At 39.7% G+C, this 27,286-nt stretch overlaps 1 protein-coding gene across 6 annotated transcripts; it reads right to left on the bottom strand.

Moving 5' to 3' along the window:
* Positions 1 to 1,948: 1,948 nt before the first annotated feature.
* LOC103180141 (T-cell receptor-associated transmembrane adapter 1) lies at positions 1,949 to 14,260 on the bottom strand. Of its 6 annotated transcripts, none has more exons than XM_007895806.2 (7): positions 14,219 to 14,260; positions 11,880 to 11,990; positions 7,936 to 7,978; positions 6,491 to 6,532; positions 6,103 to 6,173; positions 3,888 to 3,952; positions 1,949 to 3,031 (listed from the first exon to the last, which is right to left on the bottom strand). In XM_007895806.2, the coding sequence occupies exons 2-7, from the start codon at positions 11,956 to 11,958 to the stop codon at positions 2,681 to 2,683; spliced, it is 651 nt and encodes a 216-aa protein (XP_007893997.1). In that variant the 5' UTR covers positions 11,959 to 11,990; positions 14,219 to 14,260; the 3' UTR covers positions 1,949 to 2,680. The 6 variants fall into 6 exon arrangements, with proteins under 6 accessions (XP_007893997.1, XP_007893995.1, XP_042190595.1 ...); XM_007895804.2 differs by lacking the exon at positions 14,219 to 14,260 and adding an exon at positions 13,492 to 13,605; XM_042334661.1 differs by lacking the exon at positions 14,219 to 14,260 and adding an exon at positions 13,492 to 13,605 and having other exon boundaries at positions 3,888 to 3,949.
* Between the last annotated feature and the right edge of the window lie 13,026 nt (positions 14,261 to 27,286).

Raw genomic sequence — 27,286 nt, 5'->3', positions numbered from 1 at the left:
CCATGCTTTATAAGAAGAACTCTCTGACTGCTATCAGAGACCGAGGACTATAGATGGTGAGGGCAGGCTTGAGCTCAGCTTTAATGCCTGCTCCCTCTTATTCCCTGTCAGCAACTGAGATAGCCGCAATTGGCTTCCATGCCCCTGGATTAGGGAGGGAGAAATTGAGTTAGAGATCTTTATTGCCATCCAGTGACTCCTGCTGGAAAACTATGATAACAACAAAATTACATTTGTATAGCGCCTTTCACGTTGGAAGAATGCCCTAAGGTGCTGGACAATCCGTGTTTCAGACCTGAGCTGGGTTCGGGGAGAGTGGAAGGCAGCGGGGGAGGGTGGAGGGCAGAGGGGGATGGAGGGTGATCAAAGGCATGATCGAGGAAGAAGGTCTTGAGACGTATCTTTTCAAGAGGGCAAGCGAGGGGGCGAAGCAAAGGGACTGCGAGATAGAGTAGCGGGTAGGGGCAGAGTGGCTGAATGTTCACCCGCCAATGGTGGGGTGGGCAAGGTGGGAGCGTGAAGCAGGCCGAAGTCCGCTGAGCAGAGGAAGCGGGTTGGTGGGTAGGGGTTTAGGAGGCCTAGAGGTAGGGAGGAATGAGGCCATGGAGAGCTTTGAAGATGAGGACCAGGATCTTGAACACTATCCTCTGTGTGATGTGGAGTCGGGCGAGGATGGGGGTGATAGGGTCACAGAACCTGGTATGGGATAGAACACGAGCTGCAGAGTTCTGATGATCTGCAGCCTATGGAGGGAGGAATTGGGGAGGCTGACCAGCAGGGAGTTTGAACAGCCAATCCTGAATAATGATAATCCTCGCACTTGATATAGCACTTTTCACGTCTTCGCGACGTCTCAAAGCGCTTCACAGAATATACTGTAAAGTGAATTGATTGTAATATTTTGTGGGCGAAACGCGGCAGTCAATTGCGTACAACAGTGCCCCACAAACAGTCGTGGATTGAGTGACCAAATTAGTATTTTCTTTCTTGAGGGATTATTATCAGGCGTGTAGAGTAAGGAAACTTGCCCAAGGTTTTGTCCTGCCAGGAATCAAACCCAAGTTTCTTGCTTGTGAGGCAAGTGCTCTAACCACTGAGCTACAGGATGTTATGAATGCATACATGAGGGTTTTGGCGGCCTGTGGTGTGAGACAGTGTTGGAGCAGGCCCGGGGAAGGCAGGCACGGATGTGGGATAGAAGGGATAGTTGACGGTCAAACAAGATGCCAAGATTCCGGACTGGCTCAGTGAGGTGGAATGTGCATCCTTGGATAGTGATGCTGTTAGCGCCTGAGGTGTGGAGGCAAGCAGGTGAAAAAAGGATTTCACTTAGCTGTGATACCCATCCACTGTTGCACTGGCTTCCATCGTTCACAATTTGTCTGAGTAATTGGAATGGATATACCAGGATAGGTTGATGCATTTTGGAGAACAGGTAGAAGATTAATGCAGAGGGAAAAACTGATTTGCATTTTAAATTGCAGCAGTTTGATTATTAGCCTAATGTAACTGCTATTCATGGATAAACATGAATAATGTTACAGATATAGTCAGTGTTGTGAATAAAGAATCACTGATTTTTTGTAGTACTGTAGTTCCACTTTACTTTATAATCAACATTAGAATTTTACAGCAAATGTTTCCAGGATTGTAATGGGATAGTGAACCCACAATTTTTTTTATGTACACATAGAACAAAATGCTCAATATAAATAGTAACAGCAGTTCAGAATTAACATAAGAATAAACCTGGTAGAATTATTAGTTATTTCAGTCTTTATTCCGCTGCAGGCACAAATTTCCTGTTTGTAGAAGGACCTTTACATTAACTGAAATAACTTGTTTATATTATACAATATATTATATGTTATAATATATATTATATAATATACATTATATATACACATAATAATCCTTGCATTTGATGTAGCGCTTTTCACGTCTTCTAAATATCTCTTGCGAGGTGAGTGCTCTAACCACTGAGCTACAGGAGTCCTGTTGACTGTATAGACTTATTCTCAACACTAATTTTAAATCTATTCATCACCCACGACATATATAAAATACATTTGGAAACCTTAAGTTACGATCATATAGTATAATTTAATTGTTTTAAAAAAAGTAAACGCAGGAGATAATTTACATTTAACATTTTAAGGCTGAAAATTCACTTGTAACAACTAAAGAGAAGAATAACGATGCTAAATTTTCAAAATATTTTACTTTAAAAAGCATAGAATTATTTCACATTAATGACTACAACTCGCAAAAGGTCTTGAAACAATGATACATTGATTTTAATAAATCAAACATCTCCAGTCTTACTACCTGTTCAGAGATGTAGGGTTATGGCTCTTTTAATGCTTGTTGTCCTTTTCTGAAATGCTTCATTTCGATATGAGGTATGGCACAGCATATGCATATATTGTGTGCTTCAACCAGAGCTCCCTTCACTGAGGGATAAAATGGATTATCAATTGTGAAATTGTCTTCTAGTAGAGATTGCCATCTTCGAAATGTTTTGACCAAAAGCACTAGATTAGAATTTGTTTTCATGTTTTCACACAAAGTAGTGCAAAAATGCAACTACGAGAGCAATCCCTTGCCGCAATGCCCAAATCCTGTCCTTTCTACACATACCCTTCAATGCTGGATTCTTTCATAACCAGCGTTGGTCACACTAGTATTCGCTAACGTCATTGTTTGAATTCTCAAATCCAGTTTCTATATTGTTGTCGGATATCGGCATTCCACTCCGAGTTGCATTTATCATGCTGTACAGTTTAATTGGGTCAGCGTGAATACTTTCTTCTTCCTCTTGCTTTGTAGCTCCATTAAAAACAAGTTGGTCACTGTTCAGATAAATGCTAGTCCTTGATCGCAGCGTGTTAGATTTCAGTGGCAGATTATCATCCTCCAGTAGATCTAGCTCATCGTAATTCACTTGCTTATTTTCCATCTTTCTGTGCCGTTTTTTCTGTTCTGTAGAAAGGTCTAGAGATGCATAGCACATTTGACTGCTTTCCGCCACCTGCGAATGCACGTAACGGCATATTGTAATCAAATATCTGTTTCACATTATAACCACAACAATGAGCTTTCAGATGATATTATTGTCGCCTTCAGTGACGATACAAAATCCCCCATGATGTGCCCTCAAGATACATTTGAGTCTCTTTTTATACTAGAAAACCGATGATTGGTCACATAGTCTATAATGGCTTATCACCAACGACCCTTCAACGAGTGCAAATGAAAGGCCAGATCCACATATAGTTAGTATCAAATACTATTTGCTGTGATGTTACGCCAGTGGAAATATATAACTTTCCATTAGCGTAATATTTCAAGACGGCTTCAAATAATTTCCTGGGGTTGCAGAAGTTACCCAAATCACCCAGTCTCTCACGAAAGCATTGTGATGCTAGAATTAGCATGAATTGAAATCTGGTGAAGAACATCCACAGTTCCAAACTTCTCAGTAACACAGATGAGTTTACTCATCCAGTTACTGTGAAATTACCAGCCCTTCAGGATTTTTCTGTATTTTTTCTGCATCTAGCTGTGGGATTCTATCATTAATACTTCAAGTCTAGAGTTTTCGTGGATGTAAAACTGGACTTGGAAGCAAAATTTCACTCAACAAAAAATTATTTTTGCAAAAACAATTCTACCATCTCCATACTATGTGCTATAAAATAGAACAGAAATTTTTAACGCTGAGTTAGAGCTGATACTAATGAACATTCGACAACTTGCATTTATATACTGTGGGGAAGTGTATCGGAGCACTTAATTTAATACAGTGAAATATGAATTGTCTGGCTAAAAGGAAACAATATAAGGTGCATTGAGCTGTTAATAACCTATCACTTTGGTATAAATACCTTGATGTCAACTGCAGCTTTATTCGCTGGTGTCATGGACTCATAACAGCTTTCATTTTGGTCTTCTTTAAAGATAAAAAAAAATGCATTTTATATTACCATTGGGGATTTGCACAATATTATCCATGAGGTTTATTTTCTGCAGGTTTCATATTACACAAACATTTACAATAGTTAATAAACAGGTTTGCAAATAACTGTCCGATCTCGAAATAAAAATATTTTTAAGGTAACATTTGGGTACTAGGTTTTGCACTCAGTTTGCACACTCCTTTCACCTTTGGGAATGAAAGTCTTATCGGTTCAGGGTCCAAGTGAAGTGCAATTCACCCTTTCCGGTCTGGACACAGGATGAAAACTCAAAACAGTAGAACTGCCCATAATTCAATACTAAGCATTGAGATAGTATAGTGATAAATGGAATAATTCACATTGAACCAGAAAGGTGGTGATTTCTGCACCTAAGTTAAGGCACATTTCAACAAATCCTTAAACCCATTGCAATAATGACTTATGATCATTATGATCCCACATCACTAAAGTCCGAACTTTCAGCCCTATTGCTGGAACAGAGCAGAAGCAGCATAACTCAGTAAGTTAACCACAAAATACTGCAGATGCTGGAAATCTTAAACAAAAACAGATCACTGGGAACACTCAGCAGATCAGGCTGAGTGTTTTCAGCGTTCTCTGTTTTAACTTATAAGTATCCTGCTGGACTGCAGATATCTGGCAAATTGCTATTCTTTAAGTTAGCATGTACTAAACTTTAAATGATACAAAAAATGTAAGGACTATCTAAGGCAAATGTTAAACAAATTTATTTATATTTGTTCTTCGGCATATTCTTTTTCTTTCCTATTTCCTCTCTCCTCTTCCCTTAAAGGCATTTGACTCCTTTTAATAATAATAATTATTGCATTAGATATAGCACCTTATCATATCTTTGAGAAGTATCAAAGCACTTCACAAAATATACTGTAAAGTGAATTGTATATTCAGTATATTTTGTGGGTGAAATGTGGCAGCCAATTGCGCATAGCAATGTCCAACAAACAGTCGTGGATTGAGTGACTGTCGATTTTTTTTGAATGGATTATTACCCCACAGCACTGGTTTGTCCTTTGAGATCTCAATGTTTTTATTCACATGGGAACTTCCATAATGAGTGTCAGCAGGAGATCCGAGCAAACAAAAGAAGAACCAACCCACAGCCAGGCAAAGGCAGTGACTCCCACCCAGGAGGATTATCCATTAATGTGAGCAGGAAGGATCAAAACTAAGGATTGCTTTCCCCAGTTCAGCTAAACCTCAGGGAGCTAAACAAAATGAAATCCTTCCCACAAATGAACCTCGCTGTTGCCAGCAGATGAGCACAGCCACTCCACCAAAGGCACAGAACCAACCCACAGAGAACTGTGCAAGTCGAAATGTGCAATGGAGTAACAAAATAAATTAAAGTAAACTGAAAAATGCATTTCAAAAAGGTAAAGCAGTAGAGCAGAAATTTTATATTTGAAAACATTTTGCCATATTTTTATTTCTAAAAGAGGTTTATTTTTCACATTGGAAGTTTAAAGAACTCAAGACCCTCCTTTTCGACCGTGCCTTCACCCACCCTCCTAGCTCCCTGCCCTCCCTCACCCCAACCCTGCACCCCCCACCCCGCTTGGGTTCTGATCCCCGACTGTTCAGCGCCTTGGGACGGCCTCCTGACTTGAAAGGCGCTTTACAAATATAATTTTGCTGTTGTTGATACACAGGGGATATTACTGCTCGGTGCTCTCCGTGTAGCAATTTTTTGTGGCTGTGGGTAAGTGCTTTCTGGTCTGTTTTATGTATGTTTTGCAAATATGTTCCTATTTGCTTATAAATATAAAATGTGTTCAATATATAATTTACAACACATTCTTTATAAGTTGAAACTGTTTAATTATTTTAGAAGTGTGCAATAATAATAATAATTCTTGCATTTAATATAGCACCTTATCACTTTGAATCATGTGAAAGTGCTTCTCAGAATATTCTGCAAAGTGAGTTGGCTATGTTTTGGGGGCTAAATTCACAAAATGTAGCAATTGGAGCTAAGTGAAGCTCAGTTCACAGCTATTGAATGTTCTGCAAAGGAGTGCACACAGCAGAATACGCCCTATGCTCTTCAGAGGTTTGATCAATCAGACTCAATTTTGTTTAAAGTACTTTGAATTGAACATACCAACGCTATCCTGGACAACATTGCCGTAAATTGGAGCATCATCTATTTCCTCAATCTCCAGACTGACCAAACTGAAGAAACAAAAAACAGAATATTGCAATATTAAAGAAAACACTAAATCATGATTACATAATGTTGTTCTATTGTGGAGAGAGAAAAATGTACACATGTAGGGCTGGATTAGTCAGTCTTGGTTATAATGCCTCTCAAGTCAATGTTGAATTTGCTGATCTCAGCACTATTGGTCCATAGGTTGTCCATAGGTTGTCAACTGGATTACACTCGGCTGGTATTCCTCCTGTTCGAATGGCCTGCCAGGTCTCACTATCTAGCCTCACGCATAAAGAAAGAGCCATTGGGTCAGCAGCCAACACCAGCGGAAACTCACCTTGGGCCAGCACTTTCAGGAGAAGAAGGAAACGATTTTAGGCTGTGTGTGTAAAAAAAAATCAAATGAGGTGTTTCCGAACAAATTTATTAGGAACATGGAAAACAGGAACAGTAGGAGGCCATTCAGCCCACTGAGTCTGATCCAGCAGTGTGTTAGATCTTGTCAGATCTTTTAATCCCAATGTTCTGCCCTCTCTCCATATCCCTTAATATCTCTTAATACCATTACTGCCCAAGAATCTGTCTATCTTTTAAGCATCCATGTGGATTCCACGTGTAACAGCTTTCTGGGGCAGAGGGTTCCACGTCTTCACAACTCTGCGTAAAGAAATGCTTCCTGACCTCAGCTCTTAACTGTCTGGCTATGATTTCAAGGCTACGTCTCCCTTTTGTATTATAGAATAGAATTGAATCGATCAATTACAGATAAGATATATTTTGTTCCTGAGTGGTATCATGATATCCATCTGTCAGGAGAATATTGCCACCCTACTGTGCCAAAACAGTATACTCCAGCTTTCTCTGAAATGTATAGGCACATGCACACTGGGCCAGAGGTCACATAGAAATGTCCATTGTGTGTGGACAGTAAAATTTGCAAAAGCACATACTACACTTAGAGGCAAATCGGCCAATCTTGGGATTCCGCACAGTGTATGTAGCTAGGTATGAACAGTTACATTTACACCTATTTTGATGTTTGTAATCATGAATGGATATGAGATTCTCAGCTCCCCTGATGTTAAACAATATTACTCCACCCCAAGTGGTTAGCTTGGATAGTTCATGCCAGCTATGATTGTATAGGTCGATAATTTATTGTGATAATCAAAGTATAACAACTTAGTTATAGCATTTTACTACCTTTAGCCGGACTGGGTTTACAAATATGTTTTATTAATCATAATTAATACTAATATTAGAAATATTATTATTGATACTAATGATGTTTTTTGAATTTAGTACAGCACCCGATCATGTCAAAACGTCTCATCACACAGCAATGCCTCACAAACAGGCATAAAGTGAATGATCAATTTTATCTGTAGGATTGTCAGTTGGGGCACCGGAAGAAATTTCCTTCTCCTTTTAATATAGTATCATGAAGTCTTTAATGTTCACCTGAACAGGAACCTCGGTTTTAACGTCTCAACCAGGTTTAACATCTCACCCGAAAGGCGGCACTATGACAAAACAGCATTCCCCCAGTATTGCACTGAAGTGTCAGCCTGGACTGTGAGCTCAAAATCCCCCACAGGTTGGGCTTGAACCCACATCCTTCTAACTCAGGTGACAGCACTACCAACTGAGCCAAGTTGACACTGTCATACTGCATTAGAGAAAACACCGACCCTCCCCTACTGCACAGATATTGAGGAATACATTTATTTATTTCTCTCTCTCCATATTTAAAACCATCTGTGACAGGTGCAGTTTGCTTACCTGTGCGTGTGTTTGACCTCCGCTGTGTATTTTGGCCCCGGAACTGAAAAATCAGACGAAACATCTAAATCAAGTAAAGAAAAAAAAACAGACATCCCCACCCCCCCCAAAAAAACAGGCAAACACAGACAGAGAAAGACAGACAGACAGACAGAGAGACAAGTCATCTGGAAAGGACTTGTCATTCTGTGACTGGGGTAACAGGTGTTTTGTTGGAAGGGGAAATCTGGTGATAGTTGCAGTTCCCCAAACTTCTGATCTGCAGGTGTGGGCTGTCTTAAACCGAATGTATCAGCAAAAACAATGTGTTTTTACGGCTGTTTTGGTATTGCTTTCCTCCATTCGTAACCCAAAACGACCCTATTTATTTGGGGGAATGAACGGTCAGGAGGGATGGGCTGGGATGGGATATAGAGTCCTGTAGCTCAGTGGTTAGAGCACTCGCTTTGCAAGTGAGAGACCGGAGTTCAATTCCAGGCAGAGGGCGAAACCTTGGGCAAGTTTCCTTACTCCACACAGAGCCTAATAATAATCCCTCCAAAAAAACAAAAAACAATAATAAATTGGTCATTTTCAATCCACGACTGTCTGTGGGACATTGCTGTGCGCAATTGGCTGCTGCGTTTGCCCACAAATATACAGTCAATTCACTTTACAGTATATTCTGTGAAGCGCTTTGGGACGTCTAGAAGACGTGAAAAGCGCTATATCAAATGCAAGGATTATTATTATTATTAGAGTCCACGGTAACATTATCAGTGATTTCAGCACAGTTAAACATCCACATGTTAACACTGCAGATTTTTTTCTAAGAAGAAATTAAAAGTATGGACTGCTGAGGCAAACACACAGTGAATGCGTGAGTTTTGATCTGATAATATTTCGGAACTACTGAACGTGGCATGTTTTTGGTGGCTGTGGGAAAGTTTAAGTTTTTTTATTTGCACACACAGACACACAGATAGACATGTTGCTATTTCTTTATACCCTACAAAACGTGTTAAACGTACAATTTTACCACCCGGTTGCTCATCAGTTCAAATTGCGCTCCAGTCGTGTATCAGTGAACACATTTACAAAACGATGGAGCAAATGGGAGCTGAAATGAAGCTCAGGTCACACACCGCTGGTGCATGCATTTTGCTGCAAAGGAGATTGCAAAGAGCAGATCGAATCAGCCCAATGTTCTTCAGGAAGTTTGACCATCAACCAGATTTTTTTTGCTTGATTAAAAATACTTTGCAACAAACCTACTTACCCAGCGCTATCCTGTGGTAAAATGTGAGCATCGTCTGTTTCCTTAACCTCCAGATTGACACAAAAAATAATGATCTGCGTCCAGATAGGTATTGTATTTTTTTTTAAAAATCACACAGAGTGGGCTGTGGGCTGGATTTGTGTGCAGCAATTGCAAAGCGATTGCTGCGCTCTCTGTACGTGGAGTGTTATTTGCGCACCCACCAAAAGAGCAGCTGCTGTTACTCTTAACTCTCTCTGATCCAGACTTACAAACAACACATTACCCTTTCGTAGGGTCGCCCTGCACTTGTACTGTTTCCTCCAGGCAAGATGCCAATGAGCTCAACGCGGTGTGTAGCTCAACAAGGCAGTGTTTTTACCCAAAGTCCAGACGCAGCACAAAAAGATTGATTTGTGCACCCAAGAAAGTGAGCCGAAAAGCGAGTGTGTGTGTGTATAGTGTTGTTTGTGCTTTAAAATCAAACTACTCCAATCCCACCGTCTTTAGTGTACACTGATACTGATCTCGGATTCTGGGAGATCAAAAGCAAGCTGGGGAGGGGGGAATGATCCTAGGCCATGTTATATGATCATTATTATATTATGTAACAAAATTCCCTTGGCTTATTGCCTCCAGGAGATCAAAACTTCCACTCATTCCCTCCACAAAATATACAGTCAATTCACTTTACAGTATGTTCTGTGAAGCACTTTGAGACGTCTCGAAGATGTGATAAGGCACCAGAGTCAAATGCAAGGATTTTTACTGTTAGTATTCAGACTCAGCCTCTTAAAACCATTTTCTCTTAAAAGGTAAGATCATTGCATAGAACGCTGGAAAATTCCTAACTCCAGTCTTAACTGGAAACCGTTTTTTTTACATAAACAAACAAAGAAACAAGCAAACTGTCCTTTTTTAAAACCAAATTTCCTCCCATTTCCTTTGTTCTACCAGGGATTTACTGTTAGCTTGGCCCAGCCTCAGGAAAGTACTCATGAATAGACCTTAGGTCATTTCTAACCCAAGGAGAACATTGCAGCAAGGGTTGCTGAGCTGTCTCTCGTGGTTTTAAACTCACGATGGTCATTGGTTCGAAACCGGTATCTGCTTTATTATTTCTTTATTGTGCTGGGAGTTTGAGCAGCCAGCAGTACTCTGTTACACTGCTAGCACTCGGCAAAGAAGAACTCTGGGCATGTGGTTAGGTTTGCATGCACAACATCTCCCCATAACAGCATTTGCATCCCAAGTGAAACACGTACTGTTAGCAAGAGTGGTTCTTCAGCAACCTGAAATACTGTGATCGCAAGATGTTTTGACATGTTTAAAAATCAAGTGCGGAACCACTAACGTTGCACCAATTACACTTAGTATTGCAGGGTCTGTGGAGGTACGAATGCAAAACACCAGCTGTTTTGTTTACTGGCTTTCAGATTTTGCCCTGTTGAGATCCACAATTCCCCAGTAATCCAATATTTGCAAAATGGAGTCCAGAATTAACATAAAGAATGTTGCTCTTCTCCCCATCTCCTCTATAATATGAACAATAATAATCCTTACATTTGAAACAGCACCTTACATATCAGGACAAAAAAATCAGTGTGTGAATGTTGCTTTTAAGATCACCACTTCCTTCCCCCATCTTCCTTACAATAATAATAACAATAATCCTTATATTTGATACAGTGCCTTTTATTTCAGGATGTCTCAAAATATATGCTTAACGGGATATACTGTAAAGTGGAGTGAATGTGTATTTTGTAGGCGCTTTCATAGCGCAAAAAAACAGTATATTAGTGTCTGTGTGTACAACAACAACTTACATTTATATAGTACCTTTCAAGCGGGGTAGTGTCCTGGGATGCTTAACAGTGCCTGAGGTTGACACTGAGCCGGGAAGAAAGGGGAGGTGGCGCAGGCATGGTCAAAAGAGGAAGGTCTTCACATAGTGTTCATATGTGAACAGTGGCAAGGGGAGGGTAAAGTGGAGGGATTGAGCGTGAGAAAGTTTTTTGTTTTTAAATTTGACTTGAAAGTTTGCAAATGCCTCCTAGACCGCAATCTTTAATATTTCGTAAAGTGCTGGATTTAGCCAATTTAGGATTTGCGATTAATACAGTATTGTGCTTATAATATGAAGGCCTACAGGAGCTTTCACTCACGTAAGTTGCCTGTTACCTTAGCATAACGTCTCAGAGTGCTTCACAGGAATGGTGTGGAAACTCTGAGCAATGTGGAAAATGGAAGGAGGAGGTTACCAGCAAGGTGACTAAAGGCACGGTCGAAGAAGTATTTTTTTACAAAGGTTTTGGAGACAAACAGACAAGACAGACAGACAGACAGACGGGGAGCTTTTCAGACAGAGTTACAGAGCAGAGACCAAGTGAATGAAAGCTCCGACAACAATGAGGGGAAGTGGGGTGGGCAGAAGGAGTAAGGCCCATAGAGCAGGCCCTAGTTTGTGGAACAGAGATTGTGGGTGGGAGAGGGGAATTGGAGGAGATTGCAATGGTAAAGGGCACAGAGGGTTTCGGACTCTTACTTCTTCAATTAAAAAATAGATTAAGAATAAGAGAAAGATCAATGTTCAGCTGACGATGAAAGCTTCAAGTGTAACTTTAAAGTCAACGTGTACTCCTGAAACACTATTTAATATTTAGACACATGGTGAAAATACAGGATTTACTTTTACAAAGGTCCTTACCTTTGCGAGGTGCTGCTGTGCAGTAGATGACATTCACTATAAGGGAAATTATCAGAGCTAACAAAGTGATGCCCAGCATTATCCAGAATGGAGTACTGCAATTGGCTAAATCTGGAGAGATAAATTATTAAACTTATTAAAACTTAACAGACAACCACTTGTTCTACTAAAATTCAAGACAAATATTGCGTTCTGTTCTAATAAATTGTCTCCACTGCTTCTGCAATTAGCAACAGTGAGAATTCGCTGTATTTCTATACAGCCTGGTTCACACACCATTCTATGGTGTTTCATTACAGACCTTTAGGGCACTGGCTGCCGAGCCACTTTACAAAACATTAGGGATTGCAGATTTTCTATGAGGCCTTTGCAAACTTTAAAGTCAGATTTAAAACAAAAAAAACATTCTCAAGCTCAATCCCTCCACTTTGCAGTTTTAGTGCCATTGTCTGGTCAGTGATTGCTAGCAATGGTTAGATTCCTTTCAATAATATTTGAGTGTGTGTGTTAGAGAGTTAATCCTTGCATTCTGATATAGTGCCTTTGGAGTCAAGAGGACATCTCAAAACACTTCACAAGATTTATTGTAAATTAAATTCTGTAGGCCAACAAGGTAGCCAATTTGCACACAGCAATGTCCCACAAACAGCTATATTTACTTTACACTGTCACGGTATTGTGACAAGACCTGCAAGGTAATAAAAAATAACATTACAAAAGACCTAGGAGGCTAAAAGGCGCTATCAGATCCATTCTTTGCGCATATGCACCATATACAAGGTCTAACCAAACCCTTTTTTGTTTGTGAGGTTCCTGCCTACAACTTGCCAGGTGAAAATAAGCAAAGGATAACAGTATTCCTCAACAGTAGCCCATCCCATGTCAGCACTGGATGGGAGTGTTGTGATCAACACTGCAATCATTGCTTCTAAATGTATCAACAGCTTGTCGCTATTATAGCTTTAACGTGTCTCTGGGTTTACATGGAGCAGACAGTTAGTTAGTTATAGTTGGTTAGTTAGTTAGTTAGTTCTTGGACCTCATGTCGCTTGTGGTGGCAAGGTTGCAGTTTGATCTTTTGTTACAGCTGTAAAACTGGAAAAGTTTCAAATCGTCTACTGTCCCCCCCAAAAAAAACAAAATACAAGCGATCGGCAGGGATTAGCAATTTCCGTTACAATCTGTAATTTGCTCCCCCGAAAAAAAATTAATTAAAAAAACAAATAGATTTCAACTCTGCAGATCTCATTAATTAATTTGCTGGATCAGATGGAAAGCGACATTTTGAGACGTGAATGCGATTTAAAACCATCTCCAGTCACGGATTTATTCCAGTTACTCCCCCAAAAAATTTTCTCTCTCTCTCTTAAAAAAAATCCTAATCTGATCTAATTATTTCCATTGAGAAAAAAAATTTAACTTCGTGCAATGAAAGAGGCAGCACTGAAGGAAATTCAGACTTAAAACTGGTGCAAAGAGTACTGAATGAATTAACCAGCTTTCGAGAATTTGTGCCTGACGTTGCTGTGAAATGAACAGTGCATTTGGAGAAAGAGGAAGAATATATATGTGTCTGTATATATATATATAGAAAGTATATAAAGTAACCTACTGTCTGCGGATCCCATCCTGTAACACGCCTTGTGAACACCACTGAAATTGTATGGCTCTTTAGTAAGTCATCCACGGTTTCAAAGTAGTTGTGAGATGCTGCTTTCATTCACAGAGCACAGAACTGACTGTCTGATAAGGACAAGGCGACAGGAAATGCATTGACGTCTATATGCTATATTGCACTTTCTTTCCGTCAGGTGAGAACTGGAGAGAAAGTGAGTACTGGATTTATGATAGATTCCCTCAATTGTCTTGCCTGTTATTCTTGCTGGTTTTTGGAAAGTGATGACAACTGCAGATCAGCAAGGAGAAAGGGCTGTACTATACCTGCTGAACAAACCACTTAAACCTTCTACCAGAGATGCTCTTTCTCCTCGTTTTATTAACAACGAAATGCTTCTTAACGTTTGAAAATACTGTGTTGCATCTAATTTGGTTACATAGCAGATGAGAAACAGTTCCTTTGCTAAGATCACTGTGGCACAGTTGTGCAATTCAATAACAGGAATGATTAGACAAGTTCATCAGTCTTAAGAGCAGAGGGCTCCAAAGGGACCTCATAGAGGTGTATAACATTTAAATGAGATTTAAAAAGTAAGATTTTGAAAAGAGAAAGTAAACCCAGACCAATACTTTAGGATGTTTCAAGACAGCAGAACAAGAAAACATAGGTTTAGAGTTGCAATTGGCAATTTCAGGACAGATACCAGTAAGTTTTTCTTTACCTTTTCTCAAACTCCGCCACTGTTACACGTTCCAAGAGGAATTACTCTTCATTCCCTCAGGATTTCAGAACATCCAGAACTAGGCACAGTTCCAATCAACAACTGGAACAAATTGCCAGAAAAGGCCAGGACACTGGACCCATTTAAAAAGTAGCTTGATGCTGGGGAGATGGAAGGGTGAGTGTTTTGGAGTATTGCGCCCAGATGGGTCGAAGGGCTTTCTTTACCAGATCAATCTTGTGAACTTTTTTCACGTGCAATATTGCATTTTTTTAAAAAAACTTGTGAACTGAAGAACATCCTTTCAGCTTCACCCCATTAAAGCTTCTGAATAAGCTAGGCAGTTTTTTTTGCAAGATTGAAATCTGAAATGCACACCTTGTTAGCTTGCACCTTGTTAGGTGTAAAACAAGAGTTAACCACAAATACAAGGAAATGAGGACAAAACTCATAATCGGAAGCGTTACTTTCAACTGGCAAGTTTTATAACATAACATGTAGGAGCAGGAGTAAGCCATTCAGCCCTTCAAGCCTGCCCCGCTATTCAATCATGGCTGATCTTCTAATCTAACTCCAGCTAATAACCTGACCCTGCCTTATCCCCATATCCCTTAATCCCTTTTGTAATAAGAAATCTATCTATCTCAGTTTTGAATATGTTCAAGGACTGAGCGTCAACAGCCCTTTGGGGTAGTGAGTTCCATACATTCACCACCCTTTGAGTGAAGAAGTTCTTCCTCAACTCAGTGCGAAAGTGCTGGCCTCTGATTTTAAGGTTGTGACCTCTGGTTTTAGTTTCTTCAACCAGGGGAAACAATCTCCCACTATCTACTCTATCATGCCCTTTGGTGATCTTATAGGTTTCTATAAGATCCCCTCTAATTCTTCTATATTTTTTGTTGCGCAAGATAATGGCTATTTGATATTACAGATCCAGCCAAAGGAAAACTATTTCAGTGCTTTGTGACGTCCTCCCGACGTGAAAGGCGCTCTATAAATGTAATTTTGTTGTTGTTGTATTCCTTGAATCATGAAAGGCAGAATTGCACGTCAGCTTTGCAGTCATGGAATTGGAAAATAAATTGTATTTTAAGTGTACCTTCACAGCAATAATAATAATCCTTGCAATTGATATGGTCCCTTTCAAGTCAGGTGGATGTCCCAAAGTGCTTTTCAGAATATACTGTAAAGTGTAATGATTGTATAGTTGTAGACGAGCACGGGCAGTTTTGGATTGAATGAAAAAGAAGTGAATAGGAACATAGGAAAGTAGGAACAGGAGGAAGTCATTCAGTCCATCAAGCTTGTCCAGCCAGTTTATTAGATTTTACAGGATCTTTTAATCCCAAACCTCTGACTTCTCTTGGTTAATTGAGGAACCCTGGATTAATATATACAAACACATACATGTCCATCACATATGTTTATACATCCATGTTTACATATGAATATGCAGTATATTTTTATATACCAACACGCCTACATTGTATCACCTACATGTGTTACCTGCATATAGATACACATTTACATTTCTTCCACATAGCCATATTGTCAATTTTTTTATGATTATGTTATACAGTATCTGCAGTCCTTTAATCAAGTGATTCAAGGCTCAGTACTTTATTTCATTAGCATAAAAAAATGAATGTCTCTTTACCTTCTATGTACGGTAAAAAAAATCCTTCTGGATGTTCTGAAATCCTAAGGAAATAAAGTAATAAAGAAGGATTTACTCTTCATTCCCTCAGGGTTTCAGAACATCCAGAACTAGGCAAATTGTTGAATTTAGTCTCGACTTTGAAGCCGTTTTTCAAAGTTGTGACTAATTGAAGAACTTGACAAATTCTGGAAGCTCTGAAATCTTAAGGAAATTGAGTGAAACTAGACCCATAAGGAATTTCTTCCCATTGGAGTCCTGTAGGCGTCCAATGAGGAGAATGTGGAGTCCATTGTGGAGACCTGTAGCTCAGTGGTTAGAGCACTCCCCTCACACGCAAGTATCTGGGTTTGATTCCCGGCAGGGCAGGTTGGGCAAGTTTTCTAACTCCATATGACTCTGAATCTAATTTTAATCGGTAAATTTGTGTTGATGTGAACTTGGAACTCCAACTGAAAAATCCAATCCATTTGTGTCGCTGCACTAAAAGCTGAGCTGCACTTCAGCTTTCCAATCATGGACTATATATATATATTATATATATTATAAATATATATAGGCGCTATACAAATGTAATGTTGTTGGTGTTGGTTACTTAGTAGTAAGTAGGAACCCAGTAATTAGTTGATGGCGGATCACTTTTCCGGAGATAATAATTCCTTCAAAAAAAAATTGGGTCACTCAATCCACGAGTGTTTGTGGGACACTTTTGTGCACAATTGGCTGCTGCTGCATTTTGTCCACAAAATATACAGTCAATTCACTTTACAGTATATTCTGTGAAGGGCTTTGAGACACCTCGAAGACATGATAAGGCGCTACATCAATTGCAAGGATTATTATCATTTTTACACAGGCCTCCCTGGGACACTAAGCATGTAAAATGCTTCACTGCAAATCCTGAGTCTATGATTACAAAGCTGAAGTGCAGCTCAGCTTTTTGTGCATTTTAGGCAGCGACACAAATGGATTCGATTTTTCAGTTGCAGTTTCAAATTCACATCAGCACAAACTTACCGATTAGAATTAGATTCCTGTGGTTTCCTCTAAGGTTATCTATCGTGTTATTTTACTGTAGTACATTAGTTAAAAAAAAACATTGGTGACCACTGACTGTGAAAAGGAGCGTTCAAATGCCAAAACAAAAATATACTACCAGTAAAGGGTTCTTTTTTCTTTTTCTTTGCTCAGCCAGGTGTCTGAGACACATGCAAACCCATCACCGTACTTAAGAATATCCAAACCAAACTGAGAATTCCTTGCATCCCACCAGTGCATGAAATTCTAGCGATAGATTGTTGGGGTACTGCTGGAGTCTAACAATAACAACAAATTACACTTGTATAGCGCCTTTCACGTTGGAAAGACATTCCAGGGCTCTGGACAGTCAGGGGTTTTTGGACCCGAGCTGGGAGTTGGGGGTCAGGAGGGGTGGAGGCCAAGGGATTGGGAAGGGCCATAGGCACAGTCAAAGAGGAAGGTCTTTAGACAGGACTTGAAAGAGGAAGAGAGGGGGTGATGCGGAGGGAGTGAGGCATAGAGTTCCGGAGTGGGGGCAGAGATGCTGAATGCCCAAGAACGACAGGGTGAAATGTTGGGCAAATTTGCTTACTCCACACATCTCTATTTACCTAGTAGTGAATAGGAACCTGGTTATTAGTCGATTGGCCGATCGCTTTTCCTGGGATAATAATCCTTCAAAAAAAATAATGTGGTCACTCAATCCACGACTGTTTGTGGGACACTACTGTGCGCAATTGGCTGCCACGTTTCCCCCACAAATTTACAGTCAATTCACTTAACAGTATATTCTGTGAAGCGCTTTGAGATATCTAGAAATGCATTTATGTGATAAGCAAGGATTATTATTCTTATTATTCTTATAATAAAGGTTTAAATGCTGTAAACATCCAGTCATTGGAGCAATGATTTGTGCTTTACAGTGTGTCACAATCTATTTACTGATAAGGCATATATCAAATGATTCTTATTATTACTGCATAGTGCTATGAGATCTTTTACGTCAATCTGAATAGGCTGAAAGGGCCTCGGGTGAGGTGGATTTTGGTAGAATTACATTAGTAGATTGTTACATTGGACCATTTATTTCACCTCCTCATAGCAGACAATACAGGGATTGAAGAGCATGTCAGCTACACCTGTCTATGTAGTGTGGGAAATGGAGCCTGGCGGATACATATATATAGATCTTATGATTGCTTCCTTCAGCCCTTATATCCTGACACCCAACAATTGACTTAGAAAAAAAAACTAACAGCATCAATAGAAAACTAGGAGGAAAGGAATAAATATGATCGTGTTATCTTTGACGACCACAAGAAACTGTATACACACTACAGGAGTAGTAAATTTACAAGAGTAAATTATTCATAAAGCTTCTTCAAACTGTAGTGATAGTTGTGATTGTGTCCAATTCAGCTTGACTACACTCCCCAAAATAATTCTACATCAAACTGAAATTTACTGTATCTATTCTGATGAGAAATTTAGAATTGAATAATACTGAATGTAGGGTGTGGAAGTGTAACCAGAGAGGTTGAGGTGTGATGTATACTGTAGATTATGTTCTGACAAAGAGTAAGGTGTGCAAATACTGCCAAAAGGTTCCCAACAGAAATGGGCCATTAACCCCTGCATATCACACCATATTGAAGAACCAATGAAACCATATTTCTTTAATTTTTTTTTATATTATATGAGTTTCATTCATGTTTTACCAGATACCCATTCATACAAAGCTATCATTTGACATGAAGGAGAACGTATTTTATTTTTATTAATAAGAAGAATCTTATGTACAACCAATTGCAATCATAACATTTTATTTGATGGTCATGGTGGGATCTGGGAACTATGAACTGAATATCCTGGACCATTTCCTTTTGCCGGGAAGGGTGCTTGAGGCCATACCATTGGACTTAATTAAAAAACAGCTTGATGCTGTGACAGGGGACAGTAGGGTGGATATTCTGGAAGGATGAGATCAAATGGGCCGAAGGGCCTTCTTTATGCAAGCCAATCTTCTCATCTTGAAATATTGTGTGGCCAATAGTATTGTGAATATTATGAACCATTCGTGGGTCTGCAATGAAAGCTCGTCAACATTACCAAAAACTGGCAGAATGAGAGACAAAATGTTAGAAATAAAAAAACAACACAGATCTATTAGTGTGAATGCACCCAAACCTGAAGGTTTGCTTCTGATTACCACTGGTGGAAAAGATGCCAAAATTATTTCTATTGCCCCTTACATTGAGGTCCTTAAATAAAATGACTGGAGATGCTAGAGATTGTTAACGTTGAGTGACCAGCTTCTCAGGGAATAAATATAGCATTTAATCTGTTTCTGAGTCATACGAATCAGGGAAGTCCCAGACCAGAACTGATATGTGTGCTGAGTTAAGACAATAGTGAACCATTTAGCTTCAATCTCCATGGACTAGATAGTGGAGTTAAATAGCCAGAGCTATTGATCGGATCAAAATTCAGTCATCCCCACTGAAGAGTGCATATCTGTGGATATGGTTGAGATCAGTTATGATATCTCCTCCCTCTAGTTTTCACTGTTTATGCTCACCCATGAGATGTTGCACGAGAGTCAGTGCAGTCGGTGTCGTATGAACCATTCCATGCAGGATAGGAGAGGAGAAAAGCAGGAGTGGGTAAAGATCAGCATTATTTAGGTTGTCATTTGACTTCCATTGTTAAGTACTGTGGCCTGTGTGGCTGGTTTAAAACAGCTGGAGCACACATCGTCTTGCTGAACTCAATTTACAAAACCATGAACAGACTGAGATTAGATCTCGTAAACTGAGCACATTACATCTTTAGCATTTGTGGTCTCTTTCGATGTTCTGAGAGCACACAAAAGATGTTTTTTTTCCATTACACTTGAAGGGCAATTTTCTTCAGACCCCCATTTTACTAGATAAAAGGATGCAGCTTCAAACCAATTGCAACTAAACATGATACTTTGGAGAGAAACAAGCACATCCATCTGAATTAATGAATTTACAAACTATTTTAAATGGAGTTTGCACTGGTTGCAGAACATGTACAGCAATAACTGTGGACATAAAGATACTGATAAGGCAGGAAGGAGAGGTTTGCAATTATTCACTCCAAAGATGATGTTGGATTTGGACAATGAGCCTTTCAGGAGAGCTTGAAATCTGAATTGTTTTTCAGTTACAGTTAACATTTTGCAACGGCATTAATGAAAAGCTTTCGACCTTCTGCCTAAACGCTAGAAAATACAACTAAGACTTTACGTTTTATCACACATGATCATTTGATTTCTTTATGAAATATGTAAATACAATTAATTTGACAACAGTGTGCATTGACTGCTGAGTTTCGCCCACAAAATATACAGTCAATTCTGTGAAGCGCTTTGAGACGTCTCGAATACGTGATAAGATGCTATATCAAATGCAAGGATTACTATATATTATATAAATTTGTGGAGTCCTGTAGCTCAGTGGTTAGAGCACTCGCTTTGCAAGTAAGAGACCTGGGTTCGATTCCGGACAGGGTGAAACCTTGGGCAAGTTTCCTTACTCCACACGCCTGATAATAATCCCTCAAACAAAACAATAATAAATTAGTCATTTCAATCCACGACTGTTTGTGGGACACTGCTGTGCACAATTGGCTGCCGCATTTTTTGCCCACAAATATATAGTCAATTCACTTTACAGTCTATTCTGTGAAGTGCTTTGAGACGTTGAGAAGACGTAAAAAGTGCTGTATCAAATGCAAGGATTATTATTATTATTATAAATCGAAAGAAAACACTGTCCAGCTACAAAAATAGTTGCTCTTTCTCTTTATAGATTGATAATCATTCTTATATTTGAATAGTGCCTTTCACATCAATGTGTTTCACTGTACAGTGTACTGATTGTACAATCTTCTTCTCTTAACCGTCTCTGTTGTAGTCAACAATTTTAAAATGGACATTCAATAAATGTTAAGAGCAAATAGCAAGAAGATAATCCGCCTTTGGTCATCTCATCCCCTCCTAATCTCCCACTCTGCTCGGACTTCCACTTTGTTTCTGTGAGGTGCTTTGACTATACTTAACAATATGAATGTTGAGATATACTGATCCCGAGGATCCGAAATAATGACTCAACAATCCTTAATTAAGGTATAATGGTTTATTACTCACAAACAGTTTATGAGTATATAGCAAAAGTGATAAATAGTCATACTACCAGTACTATGCAGTCTGTAGGCTGATTTCAGTCTTTCATGTTGGCTTCTCAGGCTCAAGCTTTTGCAATACTCACATTCTCTCTTTGTCTCTCTCTCCCTGCTTCCGCACCTTTCTTAGTCTCTCTTTCCCTGCTTCCACCCCTTTCTGTTCGGTGGCACCCCAATTATACTAAATTTCCCTCTAACCTTTGCTCCGGCCAGATAAGATTATGGTCTCCAGAATTTTATTCTTCCTTTGTCCTGTCTAACCTGATCAACGAGGTTCTCTTCTTTTTGTCCATCTGGAATTGAGACAGGTTTAACCGTATCTCAGTACTGTCCTTGAGAGTGTAACCAGTCTACAAGAAAAAGCTTTCAGACACATATTCCATTGTCCTGGTGCCAGGCTCAGGATCTACCCCTATCACCAGGTGGCCCTTACCTCATACTCCAGAACTAGAGGTCGTGCCTGCTTCTCCCAGCGCCTGGAACCGACAGGCTCAGCGTTCTTCTAACGTTTTTAAACTAATGTTTTATAATTGCTATAAAGTGTTATAATTTCTACATATTCTAGTCAATCTAACGTGAAGGGTACAATATCAAATGTAAGGATTATTATTTGTTATTATTATAATACCTCTTATATTGTGCCTTCGGTCACCCTCCCACCCCACCCCACCTTCCTATCTCCTTCTCCTCCCCTCTCCCACTCCCACCTTGCTCGGACTCTCATTCCATCTCTGTGTAGTGCGTTGTGATGTGTCCCAACGTGAAAGGCACTACAAGATCAGATGGGCCTAACGGTCTTCTTCATCCAAACTAATCTTGTGATCTAAGTCCACATTGTGCCACGGACATAAAACATCGATGCATAAATTACTCATCATATTTTGATCGTCAATTTAGGTCAGATTCAGCTTTAACTTCAGCAGATGGGGGAGGGAGGAAACAGATAAAGAACGTCGGACAAGGGTGAACTGTTAACTAAGGAAAGCTATTGCCTGGTAATGGAAACATTTCAGATTGACATCAATCTACCGTGTGAGGTTAAAGGTGAGTCTAGTTACATCCCACAAAGGTTAAATACCCAACAAGTGCAAGCAGAGAGAGAAAGCGGCAAAGCCAGGCTCTCATTGGGGTCATGGTTCGTGTGGAAAGTATTTCAGGGCAACCTTTTGTGGTGCTCAATAATGGTGACGTGCAACCTGGAATGCCTGGGGCAACTCTATAGAGGACAGAGCTGGTCCTTATTGCCTGGGGAACAACTCTAATCTGTGATAGAGCCAAGAGGCTCTACTACAGCCAGGCCCCGCTGCCCCGCAGGAAGCCAGCGCAGCCTGAATGTGGGTTCTCAGTCAGGTGCCTAATGCCATGGGGTGGGAGGGAGCTTATGCCCAAAACATTAGGGAACCCCTGGTTTAAGGTATAATCCAGTATTTTGTGTTTTGCTAGTGCCACAGAGTGTGAAGTACAAAATGTTGCATCTAACTAGAAACAGGAGTAGGCTATTCAGCCCTTTGAGCCTGTTCCGCCATTTTATAAGTTATAAGTTTATAAGTTCATGGCTGACCTGTACCTTAAGCTGTTACCAGTCTTGCCCTATATCCATTAATACCTTGACCTAACAAACCTTGACCTTGACCTTCGTCTTGAAAATGTGAATGGATCCAGCATCCACTGCTTTTTGTGGGAGAGCTGTATGCAACAGGAGTGGCTATACTACAGTATTGCTTTCTGCTTGAGCAGCTGATTAGAGACTTAGTGACAATTTTTATATATCGGGTATTTTTGTTGCCTTGGAATCTTAATTAGATGATATATTTGTCATGCAGATTGTATGTCTGCTTGTAAATGGCCTTAAGTGCTTAAGGCCTTAAGACTTTTAAGTGCCTTAAAGTTTAACGGACTAATATATTATTGTGTCATTGGGGATATGTCTCAATCTGCGTGACCCAGAAGAATGTTTCAGTCCAATAATCAAACAATACAACGCCATTTCAAGAAAAAAAAATGGCTTACAGCACATCAATGGGGTAAATTCCACCTGGGTCTAGATTTAGTCTGTCTGTGTAATAATTTGTGTCAGCTTGGTTCAGTTTGTGTGCCACCCTGGCTCAGTTGGTAGCACTCTCAACCACATTGGGACTTTAAGTCAGAGTCTGATTCGATTTGATACTAATAATAATAATAATCTTTGCACTTGATATAGCGCTTTTCACGTCGGGAGGACGTCCCAAAGCGCTTCACAGAACACACTGTAAAGTGAATTGACTGTACATTTGTGGGCGAACGCGGCAGCCAATTGCGCACAGCAATGTCCCACAAACAGTCGTAGATTAAAAATGACCAATTTATCATTGTTTTTGGTTTTGGAGGGATTATTATTAGGCTCTGTGTGGAGTAAGGAAACTTGCCCAAGGTTTCGCCCTCTGCCTGGAATTGAACTCAGGTCTCTCACTTGCAAAGCGAGTGCTCTAACCACTGAGTTACAGGACTCCATGTATACAAACACTTATAAAAATATTTTTGCAATATTAATGCAATGCTAGAGGTGTAATGGTTCAGATGAGACGTTAAGCCAAGATCCTGTCCATTCAAGTGGACGTTAAAGATCCCATGGCGCTACTTGAAAAAAGAAAGGAGTTTCTCCAAATATCCTGGCCAAACATCCCCCAAATAAAATAGGTCATTTGTTTCATGGCTGTTTTGGGGGCATTGCTTTGCGCAATTGGGCTGCTGTGTTTGCTACAAATATAGTCACTCCATTTCACAGTAAACCCTGTGAAGTGCTTTGAGATGTGCAAGGAGCTATATCAAATAGACAGATTAATATTGTATTATTATTATTCTGGAGTGTTCAGAATTTGACAACTTAATGAATTCAGTCTTAACTTTGAACCTGCAGAAAGCCAGTTTCAGAATTAAAGCTGTATTTAGGAACTTGACAAATTGTATACACTCTGAAATGCTACATTGAATAGAGTAACTCTAGCACCAAGTGGAATTTTACCCCTCAAGCTGATAAGCAGTTGTGGAAAGATCTATTGATATCAGCGGTGAGGCAGCAAAACAAGAGTTAGATGAGAAATATCTAAGCTATCATGTGGTCCACACTGCAGCTCAGGAAGAGGTGAGTGCTATCAATAATAATAATAATAATAATAATCCTCGCATTTGATATAGCGCTTTTCACGTCGGGAGGACGTCCCAAAGCGCTTCACAGAACACACTGTAAAGTGAATTGACTGTATATTTGTGGGCGAACGCGGCAGCCAATTGCGCACAGCAATGTCCCACAAGCAGTCGTAGATTGAAAATAACCAATTTATTATTGTTTTTGGTTTTGGAGGGATTATTATCAGGCATGTGGAATAAGGAAACTTCCCCAAGGTTTCACCCTGCCTGGAATTGAACTCAGGTCTCTCGCTTGCAAAGCAAGTGCTCTAACCACTGTGTTACAGGACTCCACTTGATTATTAGTTGACAGAAACACCTCTGCACCACAGAGTCATGTGGTCCAACATTTCATTGATGTGGACATAAAGCAAGCAAGACCTTATGAGTCAGGGTCAGATCTACATCTGTTTTGCCAGTGCATGCATATGCATTGATATACAATATTTCTTCCTGCTGTCAGTTTTGTTGAATGTGTGTGTGTGCGTTCGTTTAAAAAAAAGGAATGAATTCTTTGGAATAAATTGCATCCATTGTCAGGGAAACAATATGATCAAGCAGTAAGATCGAAGCCGAGGTACATGCAGGCTTCATGGGCGCAACGAACATCACTTGCCAGTATTAAAGTGAGCTGCCGTCACACGTGAGTTTTAATGGAGCAAATAGAGGCACAGCTTAGGAAATTGTAATGATAGCAGCAGCACTGAAAGCAAAGGCTTAATGTGTTTGGGATTACGGTAACCATCTGCACCCAGTGACTCCCTGGTTGAATGATTCCAAAATACTGTAGTATTCTTGCATTAACTGCAGAACTGAATAATTTACCTTAGGACAATAAAACTAAGTACTATAGCCAAAGAGCAACTGGCCATTTTTTGTTTTTATCTCCTGGATTAGGAGAAACTCCTTTCTTTTTTCAATGAGCTCAGTCACAGCATTGGACTTGAAACTTCAACCTTCTGACTCAGAGGCAAGAGTACTACCAACATAGTTCAGCCATTCTAACCCCACTCTCTTGAACTCCATCCCACAATCCCTCCGACTCACTCTCTCCCTCACCTTGTTCAGTCCGTGTCAAGAAGTCCGAAACACTGACTATCCAGCACCTTGGGACCTCCTCCCGAAATAAAAGGCACTATACTAATGTAATTTTGTTATTGTTGCTTTTGGTCTTCTTTCCTTGCCTCTTTCAGCTTCCATCTCCAGCTCGGGTGCCCAGCCGGCAGTGTTAGGCCCTTTGAGATATCCTCCTGACATGAAAGCGCTACATAAATGTAAATTGTATTGTACAAAAAGGCATTCTTTAGAGAGTGAGATGTACCCAATATAGTATATTCAGTTTGATCGTGTCCAAACTTACATAAGAATTATATTATATTTAAGGAGTTAAATTTGCATAATTTGCAGTACCATTAAAGAAATCATTGAACCAATTAGACTCTACCTCCTACATTGATGGCTAATTCATGAATTAAATTTAAAATCAAATTTTACACCTGAACAAAAATATACCGGAAATAACGTATTTCCTGTAAGATGTAGATGCGCAGAATCTACCAATGATCTCGGAACTCTGTATGAAAATAGAGATGGATTGTGTGATAAATAACAACTTGACTTTTCTTTCGAAAAGAACTGGCTCTAACACATGTGTATCTATCCTTTACAATATCAGGTCTCCTGTCACACGTGATCTTCAAATGCACAAACAGATAGATCATTCAGGGACTGAACGAGTGAGTGGGTGTTATTCAGTTAAAAGTGTCATGACAACTAAGCTCCTGCTCATTTCACCCAAAGAAACTCTCTTGAAAGCCTTTTTTAGAGTTAACTGCAAAACTCAAAACTGTATGAGGTTTCCTTCTTGCACTTTTTGTTCCAATTGACAGGAGATATTTTACTATAATTTTCATTGCAAATAGCCTTTCTTTTCCTGATTCAGTTCTCCCTGAATAATTTCTTGTATAAATTTCTCATCTTTGAGCGAGGGTAAGGAGCAAAGTTCCTCTGAAGCCTATGCAAATATGACTCTTGAATTGGCCACTAGGATTCTTGAAGCATAATCGGAGTATATTAACCCTATACAATCGGAGATAAGTTTGCAAGAGGATATTGAAGACAGAAGAAGATTGCAGTTGGGCAGGATTAAGAAACGCTTTCAAGATCAGGATGAGGGATCTTTCAGTGGATCCCATGAATGATGTTTGGAAAATCTTCCATGGCGCTGTTCAAATACACTCTTAGAATTTGCAGGATTCTAGAGCTGTGTGATTTTTAAATAGGGTTTTGCAATAATACATTTGTGATAAACTGTTAGGCTACACCACCTGGCATGCTACATATGATAATGTTGTTCTGTTCTACACATGTGGCTTTTGCGGATTTAAGGCAGAGAAAGAGCACTTGTATCTTCCTGTTTGTGATAAAGATAGACCATGCCACTGTTTCCACGTTCTAGCGGTCAAAAAGTGCACGGTGCAGAATTCATCTGTGGGCAAACAATTGCAAATTTAGCTCATAACGCTGAATGTTCTTCGAGCTTTTTCTAGAAATTAGTTTTTGTTTTGCTAATTTTGTTAACTTTACCCTCTGATTGGGTGATCCCTTAGTGAGCGTTCCACGGGAACCTGCTGCTCTTGTACCTTGCATTTTGATACAGCGCCTTATCACATCATCAAGTTGCCTCAAAGTTTTTACTGTAAAGTGTAATGACAATACCTTGGGATGTCTTTCCAACGTGAGACACTATATAAATGCAATTTGTTGTTGATGTTGTTGTGTATTTATTTTCTCACAGTAATTTACTCACAGCAGTGTCCCACAAACTGCCATGAAGCGAATGACCTTTTTTTATATTAGTGAGTCAGTATACGAAGACCTCGGAAATACACTTTACAGAAAACTGTGTGATGCGCTTTGAGATGTTTTGATGCGATGTGATTAGCCCAGACAGGATTTAAAAAAGGATTTTACAGCAATACATCTTATGCTTGCAAATACTGGATTGCTCTGAGCAA

This window comes from Callorhinchus milii, unplaced genomic scaffold (assembly GCF_018977255.1).
Source record: "Callorhinchus milii isolate IMCB2004 unplaced genomic scaffold, IMCB_Cmil_1.0 Scaffold4, whole genome shotgun sequence".
Classification (NCBI taxonomy): domain Eukaryota; kingdom Metazoa; phylum Chordata; class Chondrichthyes; order Chimaeriformes; family Callorhinchidae; genus Callorhinchus; species Callorhinchus milii.
Note: the sequence above shows the minus strand (reverse complement) of the source record. Positions and strands in the feature narration are given on the sequence as shown.